The sequence below is a fragment of the Malania oleifera genome, chromosome 4 (genome assembly GCF_029873635.1).
Source record: "Malania oleifera isolate guangnan ecotype guangnan chromosome 4, ASM2987363v1, whole genome shotgun sequence".
Classification (NCBI taxonomy): Eukaryota; Viridiplantae; Streptophyta; class Magnoliopsida; order Santalales; family Ximeniaceae; genus Malania; species Malania oleifera.
The window spans coordinates 1233120-1252711 of record NC_080420.1 but is presented as its reverse complement, the minus strand read 5'-3'; the positions used below and the strand labels follow the sequence as shown (position 1 = coordinate 1252711).

The window sequence follows — 19592 nt, the reverse complement described above, 5'->3', positions numbered from 1 at the left end:
CATGTGCAAAACACATGGTCTAGAGATTCAATATTGGCATTTGAACAATAATCACATCGAGAGGCCATCTGAACACCTACTTCTTTAATACGAGTATCAACCGGAAGACAAGCGAACCAAGACTTCCACATGCAAATTGACACCCTTTTTGGCAACATAGGATGCCAGATTCATTTTGAAACTGAAAATTCCTCTTTATACTCCCTTATAATTTCTCAACCACTTGTCGTGGTGAATTTCCCATCTGTTGAAAGTTCCCAAATTACTGTATTTGGACCCTCCTTGCAAGAAATAGTAGAGTTCATTACTTCCTCAGCCTGATCTTAACCCAACAGATCCACTAATAAATCAACATTCCACCCATCTCTATCCCAACAATCTTGAGTTCATAGCCTATGATTACTGATTTCCTGAACCTTAGCACAAAGTGGACCGGATGCTAACCAACGATCAAACCAGAAAAAAGTCAACCTTTCTTTAATTCAAACACGAACATGCTCTAAAACTTCAGGAATCACACGAACAATCGATCTCCAAAATCTGTTTCCTTTATCTAGTTTCATTTCTCTCAAGTGGTGTTTCTTATACAAATATTTGGCTTTAAAGAATTGAATCCACAGATTATCCATAGTTAACAATCTCCACACAAACTTCATATGCAATGATTTTTTTACCTCCTCCAAATCCTTAACACCCAAACCACCCTTACAAACAGGCTTACATATATTAGACCAGGAACACCAATTCCTTTTCTTTTTGTCATTTACTCTACTCCAAAAAAAATTCGATAACATAGAATTTATCTTTGTGAAAATAGTATTAGGAATGTCCAAAACCGCCAATTGATGAACAGTCATTGATGATAATACATGTTTAATTAAAATTGGGCAGCCCCCTTAAGATAAAAGCTTAAATTTCCAACCCGTTATCTTTTTCCTTAATTTATCAACTAAGGGCTCTAAAATACGGGTCGTAAGACGACCCGAAACCAAAGGAACACCCAAGTATGTAACAGGGAAACCTCCTTCTGCAAAGCCAGTCATCCTTAACAAAGATCTCTTCCGAGCAAAAGCAATTCTCTTTGACAAAAAAATACTTAACTTTTCTTTATTTATCAATTGACCAGACCAATCCTCATATTTCTTTAGAGTCTTAATAAGCATTCGAATAGAACTTCTCTTATCATTGGCAAAAATAAGAATGTCATCCGCATATAGAAGGTGAGATGTCAAAGGCGCCCCACGAGGATGATAGTAAACCCCTATCTTATTCTCTATAAAATTTTTCTTTAGAAGCCGAGAGAAAACTTCCTATAAAATAATAAATAGATAAGGAAATAGAGAATCTCCTTTACAAAGCCCTCGAGAAGGTTTAAAGAAACATTTACAAGTGTCATTCATCATAATGAAGAACCAAGAAGGGGAACACATTTCGCCACTAAACCACAGAATTTTCGTGAGAATCAAAAGCTTTTCAAAATCAAGTTTAAAAAATCTCAATCGACCTTATCATATGCCTTAGTCATGTCCACTTTGATCATTACATTTCTACTATTAGACTTCTTATGCAAAGAATGAACCATTTCTTATGCCAAAGAAATATTTTCAAATATACTTCTACCAGGAATGAAAGCTCCCTGTTCTGGAGAAATCAATGCAGACAAGAGTGCATGTAATATTATACAAAACTACAAAAAGAAATTGTTTAAGGCATTTCTGGACAGAAGTGCATCTTGTTTTCAATTCAAGGAAAGCACAATAGCTATACCCGTTTGGTATACAAAATTGAACTGAATCGGATGGATTAGATGCAACGCCACTTCTCTACAACCCACAAAAGAGCCTATTGCACAAAATTAACTTTTGAAGTCCAAAAGAGTATAATTGAGCGACCATCAACTTTTATGGTCCCAATAAATAAATTAACTTCTAAAGTCCAAAAGAGTATAATTGAGCGACCATCAACTTTTATGGTCCCAATAATTCAAAAATGTCAGAGACCTTTCCAGCATAATAATCTGGTTGGATGCTGTTTAGAGGATCTTTTAGGGTGCATTCTGTTGTTACGCCTGCAATTGCAAGATTTTCATTAACATCAGGAGAGCTTGTGAATAAATTGAAAACTAACATGATGTTGGTTTGCAGATAAAATACAAGAAAGAAAAGGAATGAAAGTTTGAATGGAGAATATGACAAAATCAAGTGATAAATTCCATTCTATTGCCTTTTATTTCTACATACCAAATGTGTAGCAAGTGTGTTAGAGAAAGAAGAAAGACCAGTAGCTACACCTGAAAGAACAAGTAGAGTTTTGCAGCCGGCATTCTGTCCAAATAAAATATCAGTGTCTAATCTATCACCCACCATGCACATTCTAGATGTGCTGATATGGAATCTGCAAAACAAAATTCAATTCTTGAGCATGAAAATTTTTCACTGCACCCATCTGCATGGATTATTACTATAGCTCACAATAATTCATTATTTCATTGTCTAGGCTCCTCAGTTTAAATCAAACTATGTTTCTATTAGCCAAGTTTGGCATGCAAGAGTCACTCCAAATGAATGGCAATGCACATGAATTGGATCTTAAATGTCAGGAATCATTCCTAGTGGGGATCCATTACCATTCCTGAAATTTGGATTGGGAAACCAGAGGGGATTAGTTTTAATGTTGGCATACAAAAAATTCAGGTAGAAGGAATTAGTTTTAATGCCTCAAAATTGCGATATTGCCCTTTATCATAGTAACAAAAACCAAATGTACCTAAGACGCCTTACTGACTCTCATTCCTATTTAAATAATTTAATCATTAGTGGGAATGAACCATTCTAGTTCAGTGGGAATAGGAATGACCAGACCGGGACTGCCAAGCCCATACATTTCCATTCCAAATCACAAATGAAGCGTTATTGTTTTTCCTAACCATGCAATTCCTGCTCTTGATGCCATGCCAAGAGATTTAAGTTGAGTCTTACTGATAAAAATAATAATTATGCAGCTCCTAGTTGATTAAACCATAGTTGAGCAAGAAGATAAACCCATAAAAATGTAGTATTTTGCTTACTTCTGTAGCAAAAAGTCCATCATGAAGGTTGATGGTTTTCCAACCACAATAGGCTCCTTTTGGGTCGACCCACATATGGCTGCAACCATGCATCCTGCACCTGAAACCCATAGATAAAACCATCATGAAGCTAAATTTTTTACTGTGTTGTTACAAATTTACAGTATTGTTTTTTCAAAAGGGCTAAAAGAATGAAGAAAAGAACCAGGCCACTCCTGTAAGTCAGTCATATGTCCAATGGCATCTCGATTAGTAGCAATGAATAAGCATCCTGGGTTTTCACGTATGCAGAGGGTTCCATACCTGCCAGTTGAAAAATTACATAACACAACACAAAACTCAAGCATAAAAAATATACAAAAACATATTTTCAGCTAAGTTTTTTGAGGAGACATCTGGTTCCACCATTTAAGGAGGTGAGATTTTAATGCTCAAGCTTTTCCATCCATCCTAATCTCTGGATACACCATATTCTAATTCATATGACTTTTGAGTCCAAGAAGTTATGAAATTATTCTTGTAGCTATTTTATTTAAGTACGCTTCTAAGCTATTGTACTGAAAAAGTATATATATAAATATGTCAGCAGATTTTACAAATCTCATCTGCAGAAACCATTCTAGTGCAAGAGTCCTGACCCCATTTTGCTATCTGTATCTACTAAGAAATAATTAAATAGAGCCATATGAGTCGATCATAATGTAGACAGTTCAATTCACCTTGGTAAACATGTGATTGCGTAAGTCAATAAGGCATAGGAGAGAAGGGAACAAGGATTCCAGAAGTCAGACGAGAGAAAGGAACAGAAAGTTTATTTTCTTACTGAATTTTGTAATAATTAATGTACTTGTCTAATCCAACAATGACTGCTCCAACCTGGAAATATGAATTGCAATGTCTTTAATCAGTCATGCAGATGATGAATTGTTCAAGAAATTATGGGCAACATGCTACATTACACTCTTATCATGTTCGAAAAGGCAATTTGGCTTTAGCTCCACAGTTTTTTCCCCATCTCCCTGCAATTGATTGTGGCGTCAGTGTTTCCAATCCTAGAGAGGCAGGCAGTAAGCATTTTTTTTTTCTCTATTTCATAACTATTAAAATTAAAATAATGAATCAATGAGATAGAGGAAACATTAAATTAAGCAATTGTTAATGATGTAAAAGAAATAATCACCTTTTCCCACATTTTCTTTAAAGAAACAGGATTCACCAGTGTATTACAAAGGAAACCATAAAGCAAAGGTGGATTTCTAACCCAACAAGGGAAGAGTTTGATTATTCTAGTACCCGGGCATAACCTAATTTTGGTAGGCTTAGGAAAATCCGAAAATGTAGCAGCTGCATCCCTTTTTAGATAGGAAAACTTGGTTTCCAAATTATGATGAGTTCTTTTATGTCTTTCATGGGGCCAGCCGGTGCAATACATAATAATAGTCAGTTTGTTGCTGTGTGGCTTTCGAGTAGCACAATTATGTGGGATTTTGGGTGCATTAGGAATTGGTTTCTGAGCGAGAATTTAATTACTGCAACTCGTTACATTTTACTGTTAGTGGAGTTATTCTAATTGAGTAGGCAATGGAGGACAGCATCAAGGAATTGCAGCCAAGAGAGAAATTGGAAGAGATAGATGAGAGAAGGGGAGGAGAAGAACAAGAGAGGAAGAAGGGGATTAGCGAAAGTGCACTCGTTCAATTCTCAACTCAAATTCATTAAATATTAACTCTAGCATGTCTTTTACACCCTATTTATAAGAAAACCTAAATTACAAGATATTACAGATGTAAAACCCCCCCCCCCCCAAAAAAAAGTTACATGAAATTACAAAAGAACCCCTAAAATGAAAAAAAATATTACATAAAACCCCAACAAACATAAGCCCAATACTAATAAAACTAAAACATATAATAAACTAATCAATTAAACACAATAATCCCTTGATCCAGTTCTTCTAAATTAGAGTCAGAAGAATTGAAGAAGATTTTAGAGAAGGAAAAGAGGGAGGAAAAGGAAGAGATGGCTGAGCATACAAGAAAATTATGATGAAACAGTTTTAACAGCGCAGGAGTGGAGAAGAAATGTGAGTGTCGCACAGTTGCTTGATTCAGGCTGTAGCCATCTTTTTGCTAAAAAAGGGAGTGACACAACAATTATGAAAACTGAGAAGGGTTCACATGGTTAATGATGGAGAAGAAAAGGCCATAGGCATTTGGGATTGTGAAGATCAAACTTCACGATGGACATGTGAAGACTTTTGACATGTGCCAGAATTTGATAATAATTTAATTTCTTTTATCAGACATGATTCTCTTAGATGTAGGTACTTCATTTGAGGTGGATTTATGAAGAATAGTGGAGGTTTGATGGTGGTCTTGAAAAGTGAAAGAGTGATAAAAATATGTATGAGATGATTGGAAGAACCATGATTGGAGGAATGGAAGTCTAACTCTAAATGATAATGAGTTAAATCCCACGCATAAAAGAACTTTGTCGAAGGATCTGGTTAGAAGCTATATGCTATTAAGGGAATGACATACATACAAAATTCAAGCCAAGGTCAAAATTGATTGGAAATTGGCTTGAATTAGGAAATTCATGTAAGGTATGTATTTGATTGCAAAGGGAAACTGAATTCTTTAGAGTTTCAATTTTTTTTGCATATTGGTTATTTAAATTTGGTAGCATTAGGAAATTATGGTGGTTGTATCCCTTTGAAATAGGAAATTTTGTTTCCAAAGTTCAGTTGGTTTTCTTATTGTAAGAGTACCACTTTACCTAAAAACTTAAGCTATTAGGTTCTGGGCCAACAATGTATATCAAACTTTAACACTACCCCGCACGTGCAACCCGATTAGCACATGGAGAGATAAACACACGAAAAATAACACCCATAATAGGGAACACAATAATTTTTTAAACAGTCAATAACGCGGGCAACAAAACTAGAACCCAAGACCTCCTAGTAACCAGCCCTGACACCATATAGAGTACCATTTTACCTAAAAGCTTAAGCTATTAGGTTGTGGGCCAACAATGTATATCAAGCTTTAACACTTGCATCATTGGCTAGGGCCGCAGGTACAGTACATAAAAGTAGCGAGTGCATAGTCATGTGAGCATGGAGCAGCAGAACTGTGTGGGGTTTTGGGTGTACTGGGGTTGGGTTTCTGAGTAAGAATTAAATGATGCAAACTTTTCATTGTTGGTAGAATTATTTTTTGTAGGGGCATTTGCCATTCGCCTTAATCTGTGTTCTTATTTTGTTGTGTGATAATTTCCTAACGCAAACATTATCCAAGAAAATTGCATAGTTAAATAAAATAAATACTGTAAAAATTCCATTAAGAATAGATTATATGAAGTTAATATGCAAAAGATCCATTAAAGAGTTTGGTGAAGAGATATTGTTTAATAGATACTAAAACTTATTGCTGCAACAATATTGCCACTTCCCAATGCTTTAAATCTTCACTTCAGTTAGACAGGATTTGTAAATTTTTTCATTTCACTGCTAGGGAACATCCAGAAATGCTTCTGTTTTTTTGTGCACATAATGGCAACATGTATGTCTAGATAACTTACGAGAGAGAGAGAGAGAGAGAGAGAGAGAGAGAGAGAACTATAATAGCATAGTTAATCACACCAAAATGGGAAATTAGACATAACAAAAGTATCACTCAAGGTGAATGCTGCACACTATATGAGGTTATAAAAAGGTGCATGCTTGAGTAAGCACTAACTCATAAACTGTACCCCTAAGCAAATTTCCACTTTCTTTAACAAAAACATTTTATATTTATTAGGACAAAAGACACTGACCTGCCCTAAAGTATGGCCGAAGGACTCAAACCTCCCCAGCCCTAACAACAGCAATAACAACAATAAACTAAGCCTTACAGAATCCCACTAGGTGAGGTCGGGGTCACATGAATTTTTTTCCGCGAATTTATACAATCATAGGCAAATTCCTTAGACAAAAACAAGGTTATTAGATCCTCACTCATCATCTTATTCCAAGTTATTTTAGGTTTACCTCTACCCTTCTGCTATCCCACTAGTGCACTATTTGGCTTACATTGCACATGTCCAAACCATCTGAGCCGCCCATCCCTTATCTTTACAAGAGATACGCCTAACTTCTGCGAATACGTTCATTCCTTAATTTATCTTTTAATGTTATACTACTCATCAACCGTAGCATTCTCATGTATAAAATTTTTACTTTTTGGATATGTTATTCCTTAGTTGCCCAAGATTCTGATCCATATAGGATAACTTGTCTTACAGCCACAGTATGGAACTTCCATTTCAATTTTAAGGGTATTCTACAATCTCATAACACTCCTGAAGATCCATTTTACCCAACTTATTTTAACCATATGTATTACATCTTCAACTTCTCCTTCAACTTGCTTAATAGATCCAAGGTATCAAAATCTACTATTGCTATTGATTTCTTGACCATCAAGTTTAATCCTTTTCTCTAGAATTCCTCCTACTATGATTGAAATTAAATTCATATATTTTGTCTTACTTCTACTTGTCCTAAAACCTATAGATTCTAAAACTTCTCTCTATAATTCTAACTTAAATTCTACTCCACCCCTAGTTTCAACAATCAAGAATATCATTTGCAAACAACATTCACTATGTGATGCAGGGGCAGCATCAAAGTTCTGCAGCCATGGAGAAATTAGAAGAGAAGAAGGGGAAAGGAAGAGACAGAAGATACCAGGGGGAAACTCACGTTTACTTCCAATTCAAATTCATCAACAACTGCTTATAACATGGCTATCACACACTATTTATAAGAAAGCATCTTCACATGAAACTACATATAAACCACTAAAATTGCATTACATTACAAACATACCCCTACTTTACACAAATACTACAAACAACCCCCAAATATACATAATCCTATACTAGTTAATACTAAACACACATAATAAACTACTAAGATAACCCAACAATTATCAATCCAATTCTTCTTAACTCCAACATGATACTTCCTGAGGTATTGCTTCTTGTCCTACATCAACTCTCCCCCAGTTAAAAAAATTCGGCCTCAAATTTTGATGTATTGGAGGATCAGAATTAAAAGGCAAACTTGGATTCTTCAAAAGTGAGCGCTTGGATAAGACAAGAAACCACGTTCCTTTGGCAGCACCATAAACTTGACCTGAGAATGAGCATCAATGAACTCATCAGGGCTGACAATCTCTACAATAGGAATGTTTGAAAGATTTTGGATGTCTTCAAAGGAGTACATGGCCAATTTTCATAACTATGATATCACACCAAACATTATCAAAGCAAGCACCCATTTTGATAGGAACCAAACATCTTTCATAAACACGTAAGGTAGTGTTATCAATCCAAGACATCTCATAAGGCTTTGGGTGAGGTTCCAAGTGAAGCTGCATTCGAGTGACCCCATTTATCGAAACCACATTCGTTGGACATTTTCCATCAATGATGATTTTGCAAATTTTTTTCCACATTTGAGAAAGGTGTTGAAGATCTTGAAATTGTGCCCACGGTATGAAAAATGGCATTCCTTTGTCCAATAATTTGTCACCTTATTGCTAGACTTATATACACTGCAACTATATATCACCAAAAGTTCGTAACACACTTGGCCACAATTCTCAAACTAATCATGCAAACCATAAACTTGACTCCCAATTTTCAAGAAATATCTTCAATTCACCTTAGATCTTGAGTGTCATGTCAAATGAAACAAACACACTTACAAACTCTCATATTGCAGCAATAAAACCTGATTTTTTATGTTGGCAGCAGCAATTTTTTGCTTCTCACAGCATATCATAGCGCTTTCCCTGCACAATTTCAACTTAGGAACCAAAATATTGTGCTGCAAATCGTAGTTGGAGCCAATTTCTCTCAATTCTGGGAGCAGGACAGTCATCGGCGTGTGGGGGATGCAAATTGCCAGTGGCAACTTTCCAGCAGTGATTTTTGGGGCAAAGAGAGATCAAGGAATGGGAACTACAACGGTGTTAGTGGTGTGATGAGAAAAGCACAGGAGGATAGGGCTTTCGAAAAGAGGACAGCTGGAGATGTTTTAGCTGGCGCATGGGGTGTCCTCTGATGGTCGAACAGCGATGAAAATTGGAGGGGTGAGGTTTCAGGGGTTCTGTTTTTGGTGATGTGGGTGGTGTTGTAGAGTATAAGCTGGAAATTAAGATTCAAAAGAAAGGGACACGGCTGGAATTTTCTGAAAAATTCGGAAACTGCTTTTTGGTCGCTCTTTTTTTTTTTAATAGTGGAGTTTCAGAACAGAAAACTAAAAGTTTGAATCAGAGAGAGGTAGGAGATAGGGAGAACCATAGAATGAAGATAAGAAAAGCGAAGAAGATAGAAGAAGGGAAGAGGAAGAAGATTAGAGAATCGGAATAGAAAAGAAAATTCAGATCAGCAAACATGAAAGGAAAGAGAATTGAGAGAACCAAGGGAATTATGGGGAGAGAAATAGAAGAGAAAGAGAGGAAGAGATGGAGGAGAAATAGAGAAGAAAAGGGCAGAGTGCTGCTGAGCAGCAGGGAATTAAGGACAGAACAGGAGATCAGAACAAAGAATAGGAGGGAGAAGAAGAGAAGAGGAAAAGAGTGAAGGGAAAATGGTTGGACTGAAATGGAAGAATGAAGATCGTGGTTGGGCTCTGATACCAAATGATGCAGGGGCAGCATCAAGGTTCTGCAGCCATGGAGAAATTAGAAGAGAAGAAGGGAGAGAGAGGAGAGAGGAGATACCAAGGGGAAACTCATGTTCACTTCCAATTCAAATTTATCAACAACTGCTTAAATATGGCTTTCACACACTATTTATAAGGAAGCCTCTTCAAATGAAATTACATATAAACCCCTAAAACTACATTACATTACAAACATACCCCAACTTTACACAAATATTACAAACAAACCCCAAATACGCAATAATCCTATACTAATTAATACAAGACACACATAATAAACTACTAACTTAACCCAACAATAATCAATCCAATTCTTGATAAGTAGTCTCCAACATGGATCTTCCCAAGGTCATGCTTCTTGTCCTACATCACTATGAAACCTCATTTTGGATATTCTAAGAAAGTTCATCCATCACTAGAGCAAAAGAATAAGGGCTCAAAGCAAATCTTTGATGTACACCTATTGTGATTGGAAATTTCCTAACCTCTCTACCGGTAATCCTAACACTAGTCATAATTTCATCATACATATCCTTAATAACATCAGTATACCTACTACCACATACATCCTTTTGTCTAAAGTCACCATAAAACTTCCCAAGGTACCGATTTTACACCTTCTCTAAGTCAATAAAAACTATATCCAAGTCCCTCTTCTTTTACCTAAATTTTCCAAAAATCTTCTTTAAGTAGCTTTTGTAGTGGATCTCCTACGCATAAAACCAAATTGATTTCCTAAGACCCTTGTTTCTAATCTTAATTTTTGTTCAATTCCCCTTTCTCATGGTTTCATTTCATGACTCATAAGGTTAATTCCACGATAGTTGTCACAACTTTAAATATCACGTTTATTTTTGTACATAGGTATTAAAGTGTTTTTCCTCCATTCAATTGGAATTTCTAATTTTTTTGTAATTGTATTATATCAATTGGTTAACCATACAATTCTGTTATCACCTAGGAATTTCCAAACTTTGATTCGGATATTATCCGATCCTATAGATTTTCCATTTTTCATCTTTCTTAATGCAAACTTAACTTCATTAACCCTAATTTTTGCAAATAATATCATATTTTTAGCCTTTTCCTCATTCATCAATTCTAAGTTTAAGTCTTCTACTTAGTTCTCATTAAATAGCTTAGTAAAGTAACTTCGTGATCTTTTTTTATGTCTTCTTCTTTTACCAAAACAATATGATTATCATTTTTTATACATTTTACATTACCTAAGTCCTTATTCTTTCTCTAGCTCTAGCAAGTTAAAATATGTCTCTTTCCTCCTTTTTATATCTAATCTAGAATATAAATTATTATATGTTCTATGTTTAGCTTCACTAACAACCTTTTTTGCATCTTTTCTCGCCTCATTATACTTTTCAAAGTTTTCCATGTTTTTACATTTTTGCCATGTCTTTATACCAAATTATTTATTCTTTACAGGCTTTTAAACATCTTAATCTCACCACCAACTTTCTTCGCTATCCTAGAATCTTCCTCTTGATTCGTCTAAAATCTATTTGGCTACCTTTTTAATAGAGCTATCTATCCTACTCCAAAGTGTGTTCACCTCTACAACATCCCCTATTGTCTAATCATCATCTTTGATTATTTTATCTTTAAATTTTATTACATTTTCTCCCTTAAGGTTCCACCACCTAGTTCTCTTGCACTGATTTATATTACCCTTTCTCTTCCATTTTTTAATATCTAACACTAGAATTCTATGTCGTGTAGTTGAGCTTCCACCTAGGATAACTTTACAATCCTTCCATGACAAACGATCTGCCCTCCTAGTTAAGAAAAAATCTATTTGACTTTTATTTTGTCCACTCTTCAAGGTTATTATGTTCTTATCTCTTCTTAAAGCAAGTAGTTCTTGTAAAAAGAAAAAAATCATATGACAGAGAATTCGAAGATCATATCCATAGACTCATTTTTATTTCCTAAGGTTTTTTGTAAGTCTATTTGAGGAGCATAAGCACTAATGACATTTATTAACTCTTAGCCTAAGACCATCTTGATTTTTATAATTCTATCCCCTACTCTTTTGACATCTCCAACACTATCTTTTAAGTCTTTATCTACAACATAGTAGTCACTCTCAAAGGCACAAAGCGCGCCAAGGCGCAAAGGGTACTTGGAGCCGAGGCACGAGGTGAAGGTGCGTGCCCCACAAAGGTGAGGCGCACAATTATTAAAGTTGTGTACAATGCCTATTTGATGGGTAATTGATAAATGAACACATCAATAGTAATATTAGAATTTAAAATGCCAAAATATTCAATACCAAAACATAAATGCATAGAAATTATGACTACAAAATGTGCATACTCCCACGCAGGATCTTTCTTTGCAGAGCCAAAGTTTCCAAAACCCATTTAAGATTTAAGACCTGTTATCCTAAATGCAAAAGCAATGTATACTATATTTCAGAAATAAACTTAAATTGATAAATAAATTAAATTCAGAAAAATGTTCAGTTTGTATACTGTATTTCCAAACAAAACAGCAGCTAAATTCAGTAAAAAAAAATGTTATATATTAATTATAAACTTGCATTAAACTACATAATTAATTACATATTATATAATATTAACTTAGACGCTTAATGCAAGTTATCTATAACTTGCAAAGAGCAGGGCACCCTGCCAGCCACCAGCAGGCAGCAGCATCAAAATACTGAGCCCTGAGGAATACAAAGAAGAAGAAGAAGAAGAAGAAGAAGCAAGGGCAGTGGCAGCAGCAAAATGCTGAGCCCTGAAGAAGAAGAAGAAGACGACTTACTAGTTTGAAGCAGCCTGACAACTCACGAAGACTGGCGATAACGATTCATTGGCTTGAAGCCTCTCACTAGTTTGAAAGTTCTAGCAAAGACAAGGTCATGCTGGTTCAAAGGCTCAAACCTCGAAAATGAAGGGCTCTTGCGAAGGCCCTCTTGCTGGTAAAGGCTCGAAGACTCGAAGACTTGAAGATGAAGGCGTTTCGTGCTGGTTTTAAGGATCGAAGACAAATGTAGTGTTGGTTCGAAGGCTTGAACCTTGAAGACGAAGGGCTCTTGCAAAGGCTCTCTTGCTGGCGAAGGCACAAAGACTTGAAGACGTGAAGACAAAGGTGTTTCATGCTGGTTCCAAGGCTCAAAGATGAAGCCTGTACCTGCTGGTTCGAGTTGAAGCCTCTGGCTAGGGCTAGTGCTGGTTTAAAGGCTCTGGCTCTGGCTCTAGCTATGTCTGCCAAAAGCCTTGCATTTCCTTTCTTAAAAGGTTAAAAAAAAATAAAGTTAAAAAGGTCAGATATCTCAAGGTGCGACTCTCGGCGCCTTGATACTCAGTGTGCCTTGCTGCGCCTCTTGAAGGTCGCCTTGCCTGAACCCTGGTGAGGCGCTAGCCTTGTCGCCCCACTGCACCTCGCGCCCAGGAACTCCTCAGGCACGCTTTTGACTACTATGGTCTATAATGATTTCTACTCCATTCTTACGTTTTTCTTTTCCAATGTATCAAAGTTCAAATCCTGATTTTTCAATTCTCAAACTTTCTAAACTACCCACTTAGTTTCTTGGAGGCAGAATATTAACTTTTTTTCTCATAATTGTGTCCACTAAATCTTTCTCCCTCCCCTGAAGTTTCAAAAACCCCCCACAAACCTCCATTGTGGTTTGACAAAAAGAAGTGAACTTCCACTAAGATTCTCAAAATTCCACAAAACCCCCTAACATTTGACTTTTGGCACTTATATCCCCTCTCTATGTTTGTCATTTTGTAAACACAAGCAAAGGTCCAGGTCTTTTTGCTTCTAGGGAGGTCCATAGAATTTTTGAAAGCTCAAGGGAAGTTGATGCGAACCTCAACCGACATGCGTTGAGACCCAACAACCAATATTGGAATGCTTGCCCAAGAAAGCTATAATTCAGATTTTTGATAGGAAACTCCGACCCAACGTTTATAAATGAAACATGAACCGAAAGTATAAAGTAACAAACCTTGACCCAATGATTATAATTGCATCACGAACCAAAGGTTTAAAATTTGAACGCCACAAGGAAGGATTCCTTGATAAGTTCACAAGTTCTCAAAAGAACCAAGAAGAAACAAAGCCTCACATTTTTATTCCATTATGTTGTCCTCTTACAATGGTAAGATATATATAGCTAACATGGGGGACAAAGACATTAAACACTTAGCAATTTCCACACAAGCATGGGGGACAAGGACATTAAGTACTGAGCAATTCCTACACAAGCATGGGAGACACACATAATAAATACACCAACTTAGTAGACACATTAATGACTCTCACAACTTACTAAAAACCCATGCAAGCTAAGTTGTCTTACAATATTACACCATTAAGTCAAATCCCATATTTGAATTAGCACACAATTATTAAGGAGATTACAGCCATTAAGCAAGATCAACTCCATCAAAAACTTGGATTAAGTTTTATTAAACCTTCATCTTTCTTAAGGCCAAACTTGTAGTGCTCCGTTTTTGAATAAGCCCAAATATCTTGAATAAGCCCATGAAGTGCTTCTTTGATCTTCTTGGATCTCGCTCTAGTGATAGGCACAACTGAAACATGCAATGGATCATTCAATGATGCTTGTTGATTCTCATCAGAAGTCTAAATATTTTTGCCAAACCTCCAGGGGGAAGTTATGAGAATTTTTTAAATCATGGGGGAGGTTTGTGTCATTTTGTCAAATCTCAGGAGAAATAGTGTCGTTAGCCCTATCTATTGGACTCAGAAGCATGTTGAATCAGAATTCATTCAAAACTTCAATGTTTATCAAAGTGAAACAAAAACCTATTTATTGGAACAAACCTGTCATTCTGCCTTGTGCTACAGGAGCATTAAAGTTATTTTGACACAAATCAGCATTTGGAATCGGAGCTCAGCTGAACTAGCCAAGTTGCCAAAAGAATCTAGAGGGGTGATCTTGAATGTTAAAACCCAAAAACAAGGAATAAAGACAACAATAAGCCTCAAGAACCAAAAATTACAGCATAATTATATTTACTCCAAAAAAGAGCAGTGAGAAGGCTAGTAATGAACTGCTTTTAACCTAGCTGGGATAATTAACTCAAAACATACTGCAAGAGCCATTGAATCTTAAAGGAAGTCAGTACTCTTCAAGCACTCAAAAGTGGAAATCAATTAAATATATATATATATATATATATAATTTTTAAAGAAAAAAATGGGAGAGGGAGAAGACTTACTGGACCACCTAGACCAGTAAATCCAGCAAGTTGGAGCTCTTCCAATATGCCTTCCTGACCTATTACATAAACCTGAAACAGAATAAATTGAAGGATTTGAAAAGACTAAATTTTAAGCTACTTTTATTTATTATATGAATTTAGATATCTCAATTAGTAACATCAACTAGAGAAAAGCAGCATGATTAATAATTAAAAGAACAACAATGCTCATTAAAATAGTTTTTTTTTTTTTTAATATTGCAAAAGTTTCAGCCATTCAATTTCAACCTGAATCTAATATTACATTAAGGTTGGGGATACTTGCAAAAATATGGAAAAAATAAAAAATAAAACAAAAAGAAATACAAACATCTAAGCATCAAGTTGCTCCTAATTCAATGTGTGTAAACTGTAAAGCATCTATAAACATTTAATGTAGAACTGCACAACTAGATGAAAAACACTAGGCTATTCATTATCTAGTCTCTAAAATGACAACAAACACGAGGCTAGCAAAATATGAAAGCAACATGAACTTCAGCCTGAAAACTGGTGTTATAATCATCATCCAACAAGAGAAAGTAACACTGCTTTTCAATTGAGTTTTACATGCTGAATAATTGGAAGACTTGCCGAAGAATGATTATACTGCTCAAATAGTCAGGAATGAGTGGAAATAAACTCTTGACCTTCTTCTCTGGAGGAAAATCAATGGCCTTCAAGTACATTGCAGCTGCAAATGATGAGGAGAAAATTTCATCCTGCAAAATGGTCAAGAGTGACAGAGAACAGAGTAGAATTTAGCTACGTAGCACCAAGACATCTATAAGGTTGCCATATCCATGTCAGCCATTGACCTGGAACACTCCTACAAGTAGTGCCTGACACTATAGAAACATGTTAACCATTTTTAAATTTTAAGGGTTTTTTATATACTTTTTTGACACTTCTTAGATACTCGTCTTATACTTTTTTAACACAACATAAACATATGACAACACATTAGAATATAATTTTATTCTATATCGTGCTAGATAAAATGAATTTGGGATTTTGTAATTTACAACCAAAGAAAAAATAATAATAAAACAGAGTTGCATTGACATTCAACCAAATTCACACTTCAAAATTCAAATTCGAAGTCCCAAATTCATATGCCTAAACACAACATTATTTTATCCTCAAAAAAGGCATAATCATAAAAGAAAACCAAAACGTTGGAAAAACTTGTCCGTATTTACAGTAAAAGTGGTATATTAAAAATGTTTAAAAAATTAAAATTGAATAAGTATAGGCATATCTATTTATAGTACACTTCTAAGTTGAGTGCTATACAAATATTAGAAACTTGATATTTGCCTCAAGCGATAATTTAACCATGTAGCATCAATGCATCATAACTTAACCGTAATACTACAGTTTAATTTCTTGGTGTGTTTATGCTACAGTTTAATTTCTTTGTGTGTGTTTATGCTTATATGCCTAATCGTATAGACACAAACCTCGCTAACAACAATCCCCAAGGAGCAGAACTTTTTTGCATATTGCCTCCTCGATTTCGTCGAATTGTTGGTAACGAACACCAGCCTCTTCCCCTGCAGCAACACAATCACATACTATTAGCAAATGAGAATGAACTTACAAATCCAAAACAGAAAAAGACACAGGAGAGGAGTGAAGAACCTTAGATCGGAGCATCTCTAGAGTCTGCGCGACACCGTCGATCAGCTTATCGCCCTTCCAAATAACACCTAAACTTTACCAAATTGAGATGAGAAAGCAACAACCGAAATTTTGAAATAAACGATTATTGGAAGAAGAAGAAGAAGAAGAAGAAGAAGAAAGAGAACTGAGAGACGATTAATTGTCGGACCATCGCAGTCGAAGAGAAAAGCGTCGACGGAATCGAATAAATCTCTGGCGCTGTGCGATGAGAGAAGCGCAGAAGCGCCGGCCTTAGTAATTCCGACGCTGGCTTCGTTTCCGGTGGTCATTGTTTTGAAGGCCAGAATCAGAAAGGAGCAACAATAGAAAATTAAAAATAGAACTAGTGGGAAATGGCCAAATGGGGATTGGGAACGAGCGATCCCCTGACCTGAGCGTGGGCGTGCGGCGTGCTGGTTTGAGGAAATCTCAAAACCCACCCGACCAATCCAAACACACCCTGACAACCATATTTAGCTCGCTTCGGGTCGGGTCGGGTCGGGTTCAACTAATAGCATGGATTTTGAATTAACTAGTTAATTTAAATACTCATATTTTCACATTGACTTTTAAAAAAAAAATTAACAATACCTTTGATAGCATGGATTCTGTCTTTGAATATAAATTTTTTAAACTAATAAAAAATACTTTTTAAGAGTAAATTATACTATAGATAGTAATACATTTGTTTTTTCTTATTTCTTTTCAATTATCACATAGAAAAATTTTAAATTGAATTGATTCAAATGAAATGTAATATAATTTTTTATATTTATATTCTATGCAAATTGACATAAATATAAAATTCAAAATTCGAATGAAGTTCCCAAATATGGAAGATTTTTGTTTATGAAACAAATTTTATTAATTAATATATAATTTTTTCTTGCACTAGAATTCTTGTGTGTATTTGAACACTTTTTTTTTTTTTTTGAGTGTATGATTTTAATACCTAAACATGTGTGCTTTAAAACCCTTCAGGACATCAATGCATCTACTACATGCATCTTTTTTTTTCCCTAAACGCACCATAGTACTTCCATCGGTACCCTATCATACGTTTTCTTTAAGTCAATAAATACCATATGCAAGTCTTTCTTCTTTTTCCTAAACTTTTTCATTAAGCCTTTTAAAAGATATATAGTTTCTATAGTAGATCTTCACGCATAAAACCAAATTAATTAGTTTCTATTTTTCTCGGGCTTATGCCCCTCGTGTTGCAAGTCCAAACTCCATCAACTCCCATATGGCCAATCCTCCTATCGTGCTCCTGCACCTCTTCATCTTGTGTTTTCAGATGTCTGGGGTCCTGCTCCAGCGTTTTCTCTTGGTGGTTTTGAATATTATCTTTCCTTTATTGATGACTTCAGTAGGTTTACCTGGCTTTTTCCGTTACGATGTAAATCTGATGTAGTTCCAGTTTTTCTTTCTTTGAAGTGTCATGTGGAAACGCTTTTTAATGCAAAAATTTGTTCCTAACAATCAGATTGGGGTGGTGAATTTTGATCTCCAAATAAAGTGTTGCAATCTTTTGGTATTTGTCATCGCATTTCCTGCCCATATGCTCATTCACAAAATGGTTCAATTGAAAGAAAACACAGACATATTGTGGAAACAGGTCTTGCACTTCTTGCTCATTTTTCGCTACCGCATTCTTACTGGTTCTATGTTTTTTTCATTGTTGTTTTCTTAATCAACTGCCTTCCTACTCCCACTTTACATCACAAATCACCTTTTGAGGTTCTATTTAATCAAAAACCAGATTACTTGTTTCTTAAAACCTTTGGTTGCCTTTGGTGGCTTGATTTTTAGACCATATTGTAAGAACCCAAAAAATATTAAATGAATTTCTGCAGATTTCATCGACAAAGGCAGAAGACTTTTCGTCAATGAAATTCAGAGGTTCGTCGACGAAGAGAAGTCGAGAGGTTTGGGAAATTTGAAATATCAGACTTCGTCAACGAGGCGGCCGACATCCGCGATGAAATCCTTGATTTTTCGTCGACGAAAACCGGGCGGGTAAAAGGGGGTATAAAAGGAAATTCACTCTTTCTTCTTCATTAAGTTTCACTCTCTCTCTCTCTCTCTCTCTCTAAACTCTCTACTCTCTCTACTCTCTCTCTCTAGATTTCCTCGGTTGTTGGTGGAATCAGAAATTCGAGGTTACCACGAGGATCGTGGAAGGATTCTCTACAACTTCTGCGGATCGGAATCCCGTTTCAGAGATTTTCGGGTTTCGGGCCAAAATCGAGGTAAGGCTCGGTTTTCATTTCTGATTCGGTATATGTATAGTAGTATGGATTGTAAGCATGTTTAGTATTGTGGTTTGTAGATTTCAGAGTCTCGGTTCGTAGTTTTGAGGGCCGTAGAGTTTGTGACTTGGTTTCGGGTTGAGGTAAGGGGATTCTGTCTATATTAGTTCATTTTTGAAATTAGGATCGATAGGCCTGTAGGCTACGATCGTATGTATGTTTTGACTACTTATTTGGGAAAATCTGTTGGGTAAAAATTTGGGATTTTCGGGTTATAGTTTTCGGGAAAATTGGGAATTTCGGGTATCATCTCTTACTTGATTGGAAAACCGTTTATGTTGTTTAAACTGTATTATTGAGGTGACCGTAATCCATATTTGCATAAATTGTATACTTGAAATTGTAAACGATATGATTTTCCGTAAACCAAATAAGTGTGGTACGTGTGTATGTATGTATTGTGTTCCAGATATTTGTGAAAAACAGCTATGTGGCGGCTTATTACCGTACGCTGAAATGTATAGGGACGTGAGTTCCAAAGTGATTCCAGGTTTTGTGAAATCAGCTAGGGGCGGCTAATTACCGTACGCCGAGAGTGGCCGGCTCTATATCCGGGGTGCGAAATATCACCAATAGTGGCTGGCTCTATA

General features: G+C 35.8%; 1 protein-coding gene across 2 annotated transcripts; it reads right to left on the bottom strand.

The window, feature by feature from the left end:
* Window positions 1-1654: 1654 nt before the first annotated feature.
* LOC131153989 (phosphoglycolate phosphatase 2) lies at window positions 1655-17133 on the bottom strand. Of its 2 annotated transcripts, XM_058106436.1 has the most exons (12): window positions 16860-17130; window positions 16670-16737; window positions 16489-16581; window positions 15676-15747; window positions 15005-15076; window positions 14234-14353; window positions 4027-4086; window positions 3891-3943; window positions 3273-3370; window positions 3068-3167; window positions 2291-2394; window positions 1655-2068 (listed from the first exon to the last, which is right to left on the bottom strand). In XM_058106436.1, the coding sequence occupies exons 1-12, from the start codon at window positions 16978-16980 to the stop codon at window positions 1968-1970; spliced, it is 1062 nt and encodes a 353-aa protein (XP_057962419.1). In that variant the 5' UTR covers window positions 16981-17130; the 3' UTR covers window positions 1655-1967. The 2 variants fall into 2 exon arrangements, with proteins under 2 accessions (XP_057962419.1, XP_057962420.1); XM_058106437.1 differs by lacking the exon at window positions 14234-14353 and having other exon boundaries at window positions 16860-17133.
* Between the last annotated feature and the right edge of the window lie 2459 nt (window positions 17134-19592).

Coding starts and splice junctions, on each gene's coding strand:
- LOC131153989 (XM_058106436.1), bottom strand. CDS start 16,980: ATGACCACCGGAAACGAAGCCAGCGTCGGAATTACTAAGGCCGGCGCT. Junction 15,748..16,488: donor TGGGGATTGTTGTTAGCGAG/GTTTGTGTCTAT, acceptor ACCATTTTGCAG/GATGAAATTTTCTCCTCATC. Junction 3,944..4,026: donor TTTTCGAACATGATAAGAGT/GTAATGTAGCAT, acceptor TCATATTTCCAG/GTTGGAGCAGTCATTGTTGG.